Source organism: Tetrao urogallus (genome assembly GCF_951394365.1).
Source record: "Tetrao urogallus genome assembly, chromosome: 5".
Classification (NCBI taxonomy): Eukaryota; Metazoa; Chordata; class Aves; order Galliformes; family Phasianidae; genus Tetrao; species Tetrao urogallus.
Genome location: NC_136818.1, coordinates 20,186,618 through 20,201,209, shown reverse-complemented (window position 1 = coordinate 20,201,209; position 14,592 = coordinate 20,186,618). Strand labels below are relative to the sequence as shown.

The window sequence follows — 14,592 nt, the reverse complement described above, 5'->3', positions numbered from 1 at the left end:
GAAAGCTGCTCTCCATAATGCACATGGGGACCCGAGTGGCTTAGAAAAATCAGCTGTCATTTGCTGGCAAAACAACACAAGAATAGACAACAATAGTCCTAGCAAATTAGGAAGAGATTTTGCCAACAAAGAGATAGAATTCATTTCCAAAACTGCATTGATCTCCTTTTCAGTATATCAGAAGAATCAGATCTCCTGCATTCGTGCACGCTGCTATTCAGCACACTCAGATGTGCCAGTCTTTAAATAATTCAGACGGCAAAAGGAATAAAAGGAAGAGAGGAGGGAGACAGCAATTTGAGCCAAGTGACAGGGACAGCACGTGAAGAAAATGCTGAGATATCCATTAATATCTTTTAAAAAATTAGGATTTTAGGTTCCAAGCATCAAGTTCTGCTGTATTTCTCCAGCAAGAGCAACGGGAATATACAATTGCAAGCAGCTCTCAAACAAGAGCATTACGACGAGCCCCACAGCAGCGCGTTCTGGCCCAATGAAGCCGGCTCAAGTTTCGGGCAGGTTTTGTGTAAGCTCAGCAGTAACTGAAGGCACAAAGTCCATTCCTCCAGCGGGCCGTGGAACCGCCGTGCCAACGTAACCACGGATGGAAGCAGCGCAGCAGAAGGCTGCCACGAGCCGATAGAGCGCTTCTAAATCATAGCAACGCGTGTGCAAACAAAGACTCGGTAAGGACCACGTCGCAAAGATGACATCGGCTGTGCTTCCAGCTCTAACGAGACCGGCATTTACGCGGAAGGCACAGACCGACCCCGGGAGGCCCGTTATCCCCGCGCGAAGCCGGGCCGCAGCAGCCGAAGGGAACCGCAACCCCCGGGCGAACCGCCGGAGGAAGGCGGCGCCACGGCTGCGGTGCAACTCGACGTCCAGCCGCGGTTCCAGCAGCTCCACGCGCGCTAGCTGCACGCCTCGCCAGCCGCCTGCGGGCACGCGACGTGTCGGAGGCCGCACCGCTTCTGCCCCGGCACGGCGGTGCCGCATACGTGCGGGGCTCGCGCCCCTCCCCCCCCCCGCAGCGCCGGGCCCGGCAACGGGCGCCGGGTTTCCCCTGCCCCCGGCGGTGAAGCCCCTCGGGGCCGCGCGCGCCTCACCTGGCGCCTCCGTTGCGGGCCGCGCGCCGCCGGCACAGTTTCCACAGCGACCGCCGCGGCGGGGAGTTCCGGGCGGCACCGCCCACGCGCAGCCGTGCTTCGAACCCGCCAATCGCCGCGCGCCCCCGCGCGTCCCCGAGGCGGGGCGGACGGCGGCACCAGGCGCTACGCGCACGCGCGGAGGCCGCCCGCGGCGGAAAGTCGCATCTTTCACAGCGGCCAATGGGAGCCGCTGGCGGGCGCAGGCACCGCCGGATGGGCGGCGAGCCCGGCGGGTGTGCACGAGGCCGGGGAAAGGCGCGGGGCGGCGCCTCTCGGTTGTGAGGTTACGTCCTCCTGCCTCCGCTGCCGGCAGGTAGGCGAAATCGAACGCTGCTGCCGCTCACGGCGCCGCGCCTTACTCTGCTACCTTCATCCACCGCGCGTGGGCTGGGGGGCGATGAGAAATCAATCGAATAACGGTGGGCGGGCGGCGAGCGGCGCGGCGGCGAGCGCGTTCTTACAGAGCCGCTGTAGCGCGAGTTGCGTTACCGGCCTCGGCTCCGGTTACCAAAGGTTTCGCTGCTGCGCTCGAGGGGAAAGAATAGCCAGCAGTTACCTGCACTGCAGTCTGCTCTCCTTTTCCTCTTTGTCCCCGCAGCACCGCACCCACACCATCTCGGCCCAGCCGCCAGCCCGAATCCACGGCACAGCTCCAAAACAGCCACATCGGCCTAAGAAAGCAGGTCCTACTCGGAACTGTATTGAATATACAGTAATTCCTACTCATCCCTGATGGATTTCAATCCATGCACTAATTGAAGCTCTAGCCCCAAAAAACAGAGGAACGATGCCGTTCATTCGGCCCACAGAGGAGGTAAGCAGGCAGTAAAGAAGCACAGAGCAGCAGTGGATGGAAACCCAAATGAGCTGCTCGATTCCAAATGAGTTACACTGTGTCACAGACACGACTGATGCAGAACAAGATGACCTACCTTGGGATGGAGACGGGGGAATAGCCTGTGAACACCATGGCAAGTCAGACCAATTGAATGACTGCACTTACATCCCTGATGCTTTAAACTTACCCCTTTCTGAAGATAACAGAAATGCATCAAATTACAAGATTTATGTACAACCTGAAGGTGTATTTAACTATGCTAAAGGAACCATAGGAACAAGTGGAATTTCAGCTGGAATACCTGGAAGTGAACTGTCCTTTAAAAAGGACAGCTGGTGTGGTCAACCAGATGGCAGAGACCCTCCAAGTCACTCCAGTATGTCCCATGTCCTTCTGCGCCATTTCCCTACAGGAGAGTTAATGAGCAAATGGCAGTTGATTGAACATGAGACTATACCAGAAACATCCCTGACTGAAAGCATTGACGAAACCACAAACAAGCACACAGCTTGTGAATGCGTCCAAGGCCCTTCAACAGGTGAACAACAGGCAGCCAAGTTTGAAGAGCACCACTTAGAAAAGCTGAAAGCAGTGAGTACTGAAGGGAAAATTCAGGATTTGCTAAACAAAAACACATTTGTTTCAAAAACCTCTGTTTCTACTCTTGCTAAGCATGGGTGCAGACAAGAAAATTTGCTGTTGATTAATGAGTATGAAGATGCATGTGTCTTTCAAAACACAGAGCAGACATACGTGTTTAAGAAATCAGTTCCATCTCATGAGCTCATAGCGGGCCAAGGTGAAGCTCAGAAGTGTCAGGAAGACAGTAATGAAGTCACTTCAGAAATGAAAGTACCAAAAATGAGTGAAAATAATAAATCCATCCCCACCGTTAAAAGAACAACATCCTTCCCTACATTGCTAAGTAAATCAGTAACCATTAACAGCATTCTAGAAAATCAGAAATGTTTTGATTCCATTGAAGTCACAAATCAGGAAGGAACAAGCATTCCAGAATCGTCCCAACAACAAAAGGTAATTAGGATAATTTAATAAATTGAGAATTTCTTAAAACAAGAGTGATGTGTACCACTTCAGTCAGTAATCACTTCCACAAAGTTCTGTGGGATATAATCTCTATGGAGATTTCATTACCAAATTTATGATGCTCTGTCATGTTATTCCTGACGGCAAAGCATTGTAGTAAATCACCAGGAAATCCACTATAAGCAGTTAATTCCAGTATTATATGAAAATGTTCTCATTCACTAAAAATAATATAAATGGGAATTTCTTAAAATATTTTTAATCTTGTGCCTGTTTTTACATTAAAGACTTACACTCTTCAGCTATTCAGGCCAGCATTCATTGAAAGGTCAGGATTTTTTTGTTTTGTTTTTGAAGGTTTTGCTCTATAATAAGATTTGTCTTACAGCAAATTTTAAGATTTCTCTTACAGTAGTAACTTCCTGTTAAGATTTGTTGGTAATTAGATAATCACTTCTTAATGTCATGCCCTGCCACTGAGTTCACTCCAGAGCTAAACAGATGCTTAAGTCCTTTCCTAGGCTTATCCCTTCATAAACTGTTCAGGATGGAACAACTTCTAATACTTTTCCCTATAACTTCTTGATGGTACATTGAAATGTGAACACAGCTTGCTGACATCAAGAATCATACTGATTTTTTGAGATACAATCAGATACAGAAGTCCTCTAAAGAAACCTAAATTCATTCTTATTTCTATGACTTCAAATAATCACCAGAACTTTTCTGTCACCTTTATAATATACTTCCCCTTTACACAAATTGTCTAAATACAGATTCATAACCCAAGTTGCATATTTCAGTATATACACTATGAGATACACAAACCAAAGTCAAAGCAAATTACATGATACAGTTATAACCAACTTCCCATTAACTTTAGAAAGTAGTCCTATGCATTTCCAAACTTTTTATTGTGCAGAGCATTCTGCATGCTTCTTCCTCAAACCAAGATTCTCCCTTTGACAGGTACTACCTCAGTCAGGTTTTCCAAATGCAGGATTTGCCATTTACTCAGGAGACATTGGAACAGCCTCTGAAGCCTCTCCAGCATACACTTCTGTCCTACAGCCTTCACATGGTTTGTCTGAACCAAGTAAGTGCAAATACCTAACTCATTTCAAGTAAATCAATAGCACTTTTGGGTAGAAGTCCAACTAATACATTTTCTCTTACATTACATAGAATTGCCATGTGGGAAAACAGCATCTGCATTTCCAACAACTCATACAGTAGAACTGTGCAGTCCAAATGCTTCTAATTCACTGCCCAAAATAACCCAAGGAGAGATGATGTCTCAAATACTAAAGGAACAGACAGATCAACTAAAAATTAAAGTAAAGAGCTCTGTTTCAGTATCTATTTTGCATTGATTCTTTAGTTTTATGGTAACTTGGCATGTTTGCTTTTAAAAAACAACATCTAAGTCTACTATTTTCTCTTGAAGGTGGAAGACTTCTCTAAACACATGACCAAGGAGACATTCCTCTTACAAGATGATTATCTGGTAAACTAATGTCTTTCCAGTTACCTGAAGTGTACTTTAATTGGCTAGACTTGAGATTTTCTGGCAATACACTCAGTGTTTTTCTCAAACAGGCATTTGAAAATAATTTGTTCTGAATCTCAAACTTAAACTGAGGTTAAGAAGAAGAATAAAGGAGCTCAGTAAGTGGCTCAGTTCTTTAAAATTAAAGACTACAGTTAGGAAGTAGTTAGTGAAAGGCCTTAAATTGGCATAGAAATAATTAATTGTGATTTGTAGGGTAGTGTGTCTGAAGGGTTATTTAGTATTTTACCTCTAAATGACCAAGCAGCACAGCGTACTGATAGGTATAGTAGATACAACTCAGAGCAGCAGCAGAATTCTTACTAATATCACTGCAAATATCATCTGTCTTACATAGCATATGTAGATATTACAATATCTTGTTAATGATAACATCATTTACTGTTGAACTCTCTGTTATTGGTGAAGGCATTAAATCAACTGAAAAGATACCTTGAAGCCTTGGAAAGGAATTATTTAACTGCTAGAGAGGAGCACCGTAACTTACAGCTGCAGTACTACAAGGACAAGTCTGTCAACATTGGAGAATTTGACCCCAAAAGGTTTGAAGATAAATGCTAAGTACTTCATCAGTGTATTTTCCATATTTTGGAGCATCTAACCACTATTACTTTATCTGTCACACTTTTCAGAGGTGAAAACATTTTAATATCACACAGGGTAAGCTCGAAGTTACTTGGCCAAAATTCATCTCATGCTTTACATATCCTTGTTATAATAATGGTAGCTATTTGACTAATTCAAGCATTTAAAAGGGACTCAGTGAACTCCATTTCTTTCTTCCCTCTATGAACTGTTTATTGCAATGCCAAATACAGTTATCATAGTAAGAAACAGAAGTTTCACTAGCTGTGTATTGTGATTGATTTTAGAAAGGTAGAAGGGGAAATATTTAGACTTGGCACGATGCTTGAAGACATCAAAGAACTAGCTGATGACAGCAGGCACAGATGGGCTCCTTCACCTAGTTCCTGTGGATCTGCCCATTCATCATATTCTCTTTGGGAGGTAACTGAGTCTTATCATTTAAAGACTGCATTATTCCATCTTATTCAAGAAAAACAGAGTGGTTATTGCATATTCTCCTCTAACATTTGTAAGACCATGATGCTTTTGAATAGCATGTTACTTCAAGAAAAAGTTTTTTCATGAAATTGTAGCTTAATTTTTCATGAACTGTAAAAAAAACTTTAGTATGAACACAGCTGCACTGAGTAATCTAAGTGCTAGCTTCAAAAACAATTCATTTCTGAGTAAGAAAATGAGCAATTATTTTCAGTTTTACAGAGCTTTCTGGTTTTGAAAATTCATTATTATAATTCAGCTGAAAGAATGATTACTTTGTCCAAGATTCTTTAACTGCAGAACTGCTGGAAGACTAAACATTCTGCTACAGAAAACTCAGTTCACTGTTAAATATAGTAATATTTTGTCCTGGATCATAAATACATGGAAAAAATTGAATTAGTTCTCCACAAAACAAAAGATAAATATCTTCATATGCTTTCATTCTCCATATTTTCGAAGTCATTTTTCTCTGAATCTCAAGTAAAAGATAATTAGAAAATGCAGGCTGGTACAAGTCATCTACTTGAAATACTCTGACTGAAAACTGCTATCCTGGGGTTACTTTATACAGAGCTCAGTACTTTCAAGTATTGCTGATTCCCCTGAAGAAAATACATTTCTTAGCAAGAACAATGAAGGAGAAAATACAAGCCAGACAAGTTCCGTAACTCCACAGAGAAATGCCCACTTCTCTTTGCAGTGTGACAGATGCAATCTTCGTATTCACACGTAAGCATAAAACTTACACAACTACTGGAATTATCACAAAAAATGGTACTGCAATCATTTGCTGAGTACAGAAAGTTAGGGTGCCTGGAATATCTGAAAGCAGGTAGAATGCTCACAGACTCAGCTTCTCAGAAAACCCTTAAAACCTCCTTCCAGGCTGGCACTCCTACTCCAAAGCCAAAACACTACTGCCATCATTTTGCTAAGAGTCAAATCATACCTCTGTATAAAATTGATTGCAACTGCACTGATTCAAGATATGAGTGACTAGATACAATACCAGTACAAAATGTTTGCTTACATTTGTGTAGTATTTTTAACTAAAAAGAGTGCAGATGTTTACATAATTAACCATCAAAACTTCAAACAACTCTAGAGTGTCTGTACTCCTTTGCACGTATTTTATGAGATCAGATCAAATGTTTTCCTCTTAACCAATTAAGGTTACAGAAGAGAGCCGAATCAACTTATGGGAAAGAAATGGATCCTCTGGGAAAAAGTTGTCTGCTAGCAAGCAAGTATTCTTCAAATGAAATGGTATGAGAAGTTTTCATGTTCATTCTAGTTTAGATGAACATAATAATATTCTGAAATAATAATATATAATATAGTATAATATCACATATTTATGTAATATGAAAGCATAATATTTTTCCATTTAGTTTTTTCACAACATGAAAGCTCACCTTTTGAGGTACTACAGTTGTATAACTTGTATTGATTTTGAAAGAAAAATTGAAGGCACACTGAATATTTTTTGAACTATGTGATGATTAGCTGTGTTTACTAGCCTGCTTTTATTACTAGTTCAGAAGGCGACAACATACAGGCAATTGCTTGCCTACAAAACCTTTCAATTTTAAGGCAATAACAGAAGTAGATAATGTGTTAACCTTCTTCAACACTACATGACAATATCTTGTATTCCAACTTTACAGGTTAAGAAGTATTGATAAGTTGTCCAATTTCCTTTACCATTAGAATGGTAACAGACCAAACTGTAGATTTGATGGCAACTAGACAACTAGAAGCTATACAGATTTAATGTACATTTGATGCTGCTGTTCACACTGTGTGATGAGTACACAGTAATATAAACAAAATATCAGTTTGTTTTACCGTCTGTGCACAACAGAGATTCTTTTCACCTGAAGGAAAATATGAGGCGGAAGGTCTTGGATTCCATACTCAGGGTACATTAAGTCAGAAAGATAGTGCCAGTGAAGAGAGTATGAAAGGGTAAGCATATTAAATGTTTTGGCTAGGTACAGACACTTCTCTTCAGCTAAATGAACTGATACATGCATTTGCAGTGTGCCTCTATTCTGGACTCTGCTCACTACACTGAAAATTCTTCTGATATGTATGAAATGCAAGGATGATCTGTTTTCTAAATCATTACCAGTTAATCACATATGGTATGAGATATATCAGACCACTGGAGAATGGGAAAAACACCCCTCTGTTTTTTTTAAATACAGGATTCTTTTCCATATTGAAGTAGCCCATCTAAGTGGTATAAAACTTAAATAACACACGCTTACTTTAATAAAGCATGGAAATAAATTTACTCTTTTTTCAGTGATGGATGACCACAAAACATTCAAGCAACAACAATAATAACCTCAAATATTTGTAATGAACTAATCTGATAGCCTTGAAAGGAGAGCATATTAGTACCTCCATATATATTTCAAGTGCAAGGGTCTATCTGTCAAGTTTCATTTACAGATTCATCAAGGTGCTAAAATAGTTCCATATGGCTTAGTTGGGCTTTAGAACTTCCAGCAAATCAAGTCTCCATCCAAAGTCAGATCTCATAACAACATTCAGTGCAGAACATAATAATCATCATGTTAGTATGCTGAAAGAAGGCAAGCATGGGAGAAAAATGCTGACGGACTATTTACCGAATAAATACTAATATTTATCTAGTAAAATTCACCTAGCTTGCTTCCTTCTCCCTGTCATTTAAGGAATGCTCAATCTTCCAGTCTGTTTCCATGAGTAGATAAGAAAAGCTTGCCAATAAATTTGCTGACACTACATTCCCTACAGTGAAAATATGTATATAAAATACTGCAAACAATGATCTTCACTCCTGTTTTGACAGAAAGTACATTATAAATATTCCTCTAATTCTCCAAAGGCTGCAAAACTGAAACCTTAATAGCTCAGTTACAAAGAAACCATATCATCCTTACCAGTGATAATATTTTGATACAGCGTGTGTAAGCATCTCTAAATACACAAAATTTTATACTCCATTGTTTCTCAATAAGGTATCATATTTTAAGCTGTGCTTAAGAGCTCTGATAAGGCAGTCTTTCTGTCAGAATGTGTCCTTTAACAAAGTCATTGTTATGTGATTATTCTTTAATTTAAGCTTCCACTTGACACCTTTTTGGGTTGATGAAAAGATAAGAGTTCTTTCTATAGTAAATCTATTTTCTTCTCAGTTAAGTGGCCAAACACTAATACATCGGTAAGGCTTATCATAAAGATATCATAATCTAACTGAAATATCATTCTGTTTTCATGCTCAAAGAAATAACATAATGGAAAGGAAAACTGGAACACATACAATCTTCATTCTAAGAAAACCAACTGATTTATCAGATAAAAATCTGAGTAAGTAGCAATGAGACACCAACATCAGAATTGTGTTTATACCTACTATTCAGTCTTGTTAAACAATCCACTCCTGTTACACCTAAGCACCATGAAAATTATTTTGGAATTCCAACACGTTACTGCTTAGCATAGTACAAGATACTAAGAATAAAAAGGAGACCATAAAGGAGGCCACATGAAACCCACTTAGCCACTCAAAGGTCTTAGTGGCAGACAAGCTACAATGAAATTAGCAGCAAAATACAAGCAAAAGAGGTTTTACATTTGGTTAGAATCAGATACTACAACAGTTTACCCGTAAGAGGATGTATTATCTTCATCCTCGGAGATACTGAAAACTCAATGGAGGTGTCCTGAGCTACGTGATATAGGTTGGTCCTGCTTTGAGGAGGGATTGGACCAGACCATCTCCAGAAATACTTTCCAAATGGAATTATTCTATAATTCTAACCCATCTTTTTAGATGCTTTTTTGCAGACTAACGTCTTCCAAAGCGTAATACTGACATGCACGCTGTGCTTTGATAGTGCTTTTTCTCCTTATCAGATGCATTTATATCATATGCTAGAAGATCTGAAATCTGGAGTCTTAACATGAAAAGTTTCAATATCCACTTTCAGTTTCAGGATACAGCTTTCTTATTCTGCATGAAAACTAAATGAAAGATTTTCCTAAACCTCTGTTCCACTCAGGATGGAGACAAAAGACTGTATGTGTTCTCCTTCCTCAGGACAGTTTCTAACAACATGATTTCACCTAATCCAAACTAGAGCCCTCACTGGTTATTTAAAGTAATTAAGTTAGCTGTCAAATCATTGAAGATCCCAGTTCTTGGAGATTCACTAAGAATCTCTAGACATTTGTTTCTCTTACAGCAACTTCACTTTTCCTCTGCAGAATACTCCAAAGCTGTTAATATTCAACAACCTAGAAGAGTAGTATAAGTGTCTTATATTTAAGTTTGAATACATGTGGTTTGCTTATGCTTTGGGCCTACCTTTCATCCTTGATTTCTCATGGTGTCCTTTCCCTTAATATAATACAGCGGGCCTTCTATTCTTAGTACTGATTTGTTTAGTATGTAAAACAGCTACTATCCCAGCTTCTATCATGGTCTTATGCTGCCTTGTTTGTATAATACTTTAACTTTCAGCCATTTGAACCTCCAGAGCTAAAACCTAAGGACAGGAAAAGGGGAGCATTTCATTGTTTTTGTTTTGTTGTTGTGTTGTTTTTTGTTTGTTTGTTTGTTTTTTATAAACACTTGTAGTACTGAAAAGAACAGTACAAAGTGCATTTGAGGCTTACAGGTAGAGCTGAAAGCCATTCTTAACAGCTCAGACACACCTGTAAAATGAATGGAAAAGTACTTCAAACTGCAGAACTGTTACTGACTGTGAAGGCCTTGGAAATTATTTAGCTGAAGTTCAGTAATGACTTAAAACTAGAAATCTTGGCTTGTGTATTTTCAGATATTTTTCATGTGTTTTGGGATTTTAGACAATGATTCAGAAGCCATCTCAGCCTACCATTCTTATGGTTCACAAAGCGATGAATTTATGAAATGTGAAAGTCACCAAATTCTCCATGCAAGGCTACATAGAGAGAGAAAAGGTATAATGATTTCAAAAATACCCAAATCGACACCAAGTTTTCTTCTTTGCATTGTTCCAATTTTCAATGATTTGTCTTTGTTTCAGGATTTAAATGCAGATGCTCCAGAGAAAGCCAAAATCCATTTAAACTCAGGAACTACAAGGAATCTGTTCAGTCTTGCACTCCACGTAGAAATAAAAACTTTGGTTCAACTTGTAAGTATGACACATTACTGAAATAACTTTCAATTACGAGTCAAATTCTCAAAAACAAAAAAAGCTATATTGTGCATGTATCAGGCTAAATTCCATTTAGTACGAGCAAGCCACAGCACTGCAGCTGAACAGTAAATGAGTACAGATCCTGGGCTGAAATGAGCAAATCCAACATTTACACACCTACCTGAGTTTAATTCCCTATGCACAACAACTACCACCTCTGCACTGCTCTTTGACAAGTCCCATATTTCACTGTAAACAGTATCACCTCCAGTTATCCAGTGCCACATAGAAGAATATTAAAACTGGCCATAATTACACCAACCTTTTCATTCCTGGTTGTACATACTATAAACAAGTATTAAAAGGGAATACCTGCTCAGCTCTGCACTGTGTGACATACAGCAAAGTCAAGGATTGCCTGGTTTTTTAAACATATTGAACATGTAGTTTTTAAAGTCACTTCTCTCTTAGACTCCTTGTACTGTAGGAATTAATTGAAGGTAGATCAACTGAATTAATCTACTGTTCAGCAGCGAGCAGAAAGTACAGGTTAGCTATTTCTCTATTAAGACAAAAAAACATTGCATCAAAGTGGCACTTATATCATTATTGGGACTGATGTCCTAATAATGCCATTATGCAACCCTTTCTTCCTGGGGCCTTTCACTGTTAAGAAATGTAATACAATTCTATACATCACTCGTTCAAGAGCTAAACTCAACCCAAAAAGGGAACACAAAGAAATATTTTAGTCTCATTTAGATAAATCCTTAATATGTTCAGATTTTTGTTCAGTAGCCTCTTGAAATTAAGTTTTACACTGCTCAGAGAAAGATGCTAAATGTATACAACATTCCTCTTTCCTTTATTTCTACACATGGCTTCAATGTTGTAAGCTTATTCGCAGAAGAGAATCCCCAGTCAAAAGGCTCAAACAAATCAACAGCCACCTGAACCTGTCAGCAAACTTTATGAAAGGTAAGCTACAACAACTGCATGTGTGCATGCATGATAACAAGAAATGCCATTATTAAAGGTTCAGCACTGAAAAAGTCATCATATCATAAGCAGGGGCAATGGCTTACCTTCTGTAGAGCTTGCTACGCATTACACTTTGATTCAGTAATGAAATACCATCATGTAAATAATGACCTGAGTAGTTCTTCTATCTTTGTAGTTTAATGAGTCAAGCTTCAGCTGACATACATACTTCTCCATCTTGAGAAAAAGTAATTCTTATTATATAACCACTTTCCCATTCACAGATCCCTAGAATAATAAAAACCTCTACAAATATGTCCAAGTGCTACATTTAATAATCCTTAACATACAATTATTCATAGAATCTGAGAAATAAAATGGATTCTTCACCATAGCACAGACTACACGAACTGAAACAAGTTCTGTGACTGTAAGTTTTACCAGCTTTATCAAATAACAGTAATTTCCTGCAAGTATGGTGGTCGCACTTGAGAATCTGTGGCACAGACTACTCAGAGAAGTTACAGCACCAAGAAAATGATGTTTTTATGAGAGATTTCCTGACTGCATTCTGGAATCTATTTTGTTTTACTGCAATACAGATTATAATCAGCTGCAATTTTATAATTTAGTCACTGTAAAACAGACTTGAAAATACAGGTTATCAAAATTATCAAATTTACAGTTTGAAAATACGTTGGCTTATCAAGTTGTGTATTTCACTACCTATGACATTTAGACCAAATTTTGAGGCTGATAAAACCTTGTATTCAAACACAGATGATCACATAATCCTTTTGCATTAATGCTTACCCAGCAAGAAGTCTGCCCGAAACACATCCGCGACCATCAGAAACAGAACTGCCAAAGACTTCAACATAAACGTAAGACTTGAGAGTGAAAATTAGAAACCCTACAATTAATCAAAAAAATACATACCCCCATATCATGGCACTGTTGCACATCCCCCTTCTTAGCACATTGATTATCTCAGTCTAAGTTTGTCTAGTCCACTATGGGACAGGATGAGGAAGTGAGAAAGTTTTCAGTGCCACTTCAAAATCAGATATAATGCACTACATTCATATAAAGCTTAGTATAAGGTAGAGCTCCTTAAGTGAATACAGAAAATCATTTTAGTATTGCGTATGCAGTATAGTAATAAATTTTTGTTAATACACACATGTATATAACACACTGTGTTTCTCAAATGTGAACAATTGCAGAATCTGTAGGTTAAACTGCCTTAACAGCTCTGAGCCATCCTTACTCTCCCTCCATTACAAGAGCTTTTTGTCCTGTGGTTTCATTTCAACACTGCAGGATTACACAAAGAGAAATAAGTAACAAATGCTTGAACTTAAATCCTTGAGTAGCCTTCAAATACGTTTTACTTCTCAACGTGTATTCCAAGTAGGTATGCTGAAAAAGCTACAGAGAACCTTAACTACACAGCACTTCCTTTTCTATACCTACCTCAGCAAAGCTGTATTTTACTGCTTCCAACAGATTTTAAATTCTACTCTGGATCATGCAATACAGACAGCAAACAGTTTGAAGAAAGCTACAGAAAAAATGGCGCAAGCAATTTCAGAAGATCTAGCTAAAGCTAGAAGAAAACAGCTTTAACCATCTAGTTTCAGATGCTACATTTTTTTGCTGGTTATAAATAATAAACATCTCTACAAATATAAAGTGACAAAGATTAGAAAATCAGCTAGCTTTAGTTCTATGATTGCCAGTACTAACTGGTACATACTGGTATTCCACATGTTTATACTCAGTGTCTGAACTAGAAAATGAATTGCTCATCTATTGAAGTCTTTGATGCTTTGGCTGGCCCCTGTTGCTTACAACTGCCTTTCCTAAGCATTCGTTAGGCATCCATTTCAGGTAGCTTCATAAAAACTGGCTTATCAAGCAAAGTTAGTTTTTTTTTTTAATTTCTATTTCCCTCCACCCCCAAAGAGCAGAATGAGTTTCATTCATTCTAACGTACATTTGCATTTCGCACTTGAAAAGTAGCTGCTTGACCACACCAACTAATAGAAGCAGGATCTGCAGTTGTAAGCAGGATGCTAGTATATCGAGTCATATTTAAAGCATATAATTATTTCTGGAGTGCCCTACATTGAGAGTGTTTTGTTTAAGAGAGATCCTTGCATGTCTCAGAAACTGAGTAATGCCATTGGTTGTTTGCCTGTTCCTAACAGCTGAACTGTTGCTTCACTCACATGTCCTCACCTTGTCTGATATATCTGACAGATTTCTAGCTGATGATGTAGGCTACAGAATTTTTAAAAACCGTTCTATGATTTTCCTAATGAAATCCATTTAACTGTAGCAATTAAAAGCAAGCAGACAGTTAACAGCTGTGCATGTATCAGATATGCTATTCACTGAAGCAAATCCAAAATATATCATAGAATCATTTGAATTAGAAGGGACCTTTAAAGATCATCTAGTCCAACCCTCATGAGAGTGAAGGCATACCCACAGTTCCATCAGGTTTTCAGTGCCCAGTGCAGCCTGACCTTGAATATCCCGAGGACAAGGCATCCACCACTTCTCAGGGCAACCTGTTCCAACGCTTCACTACCCATACTGTAAAGGACTTTTTTCTTACATCTAAATCCTCGCTTCTTTAGTTTGAAACCATTTCCCCCATCCTGTCACAACAGACTCTGCTAAAGAATCTGTCCCCTTCTTTTTTCCAGCTCTGCTTTACTGAAAGGCCACTACCAGGCCTCTCTTCTC

At 39.2% G+C, this 14,592-nt stretch overlaps 1 protein-coding gene across 1 annotated transcript; it reads left to right on the top strand.

Moving 5' to 3' along the window:
* Window positions 1-1,548: 1,548 nt before the first annotated feature.
* On the top strand, window positions 1,549-13,464 carry AKNAD1 (AKNA domain containing 1; the record flags this gene model as incomplete). The annotated part of the gene is given in 16 exon segments (XM_079535835.1): window positions 1,549-1,863; window positions 1,932-1,996; window positions 1,998-3,024; window positions 4,018-4,132; window positions 4,222-4,373; window positions 4,484-4,543; window positions 5,015-5,148; window positions 5,479-5,614; window positions 6,246-6,403; window positions 6,847-6,940; window positions 7,539-7,642; window positions 8,952-9,034; window positions 10,738-10,848; window positions 11,751-11,832; window positions 12,653-12,719; window positions 13,345-13,464. Coding segments are annotated over 16 exon segments (2,823 nt in total).
* Between the last annotated feature and the right edge of the window lie 1,128 nt (window positions 13,465-14,592).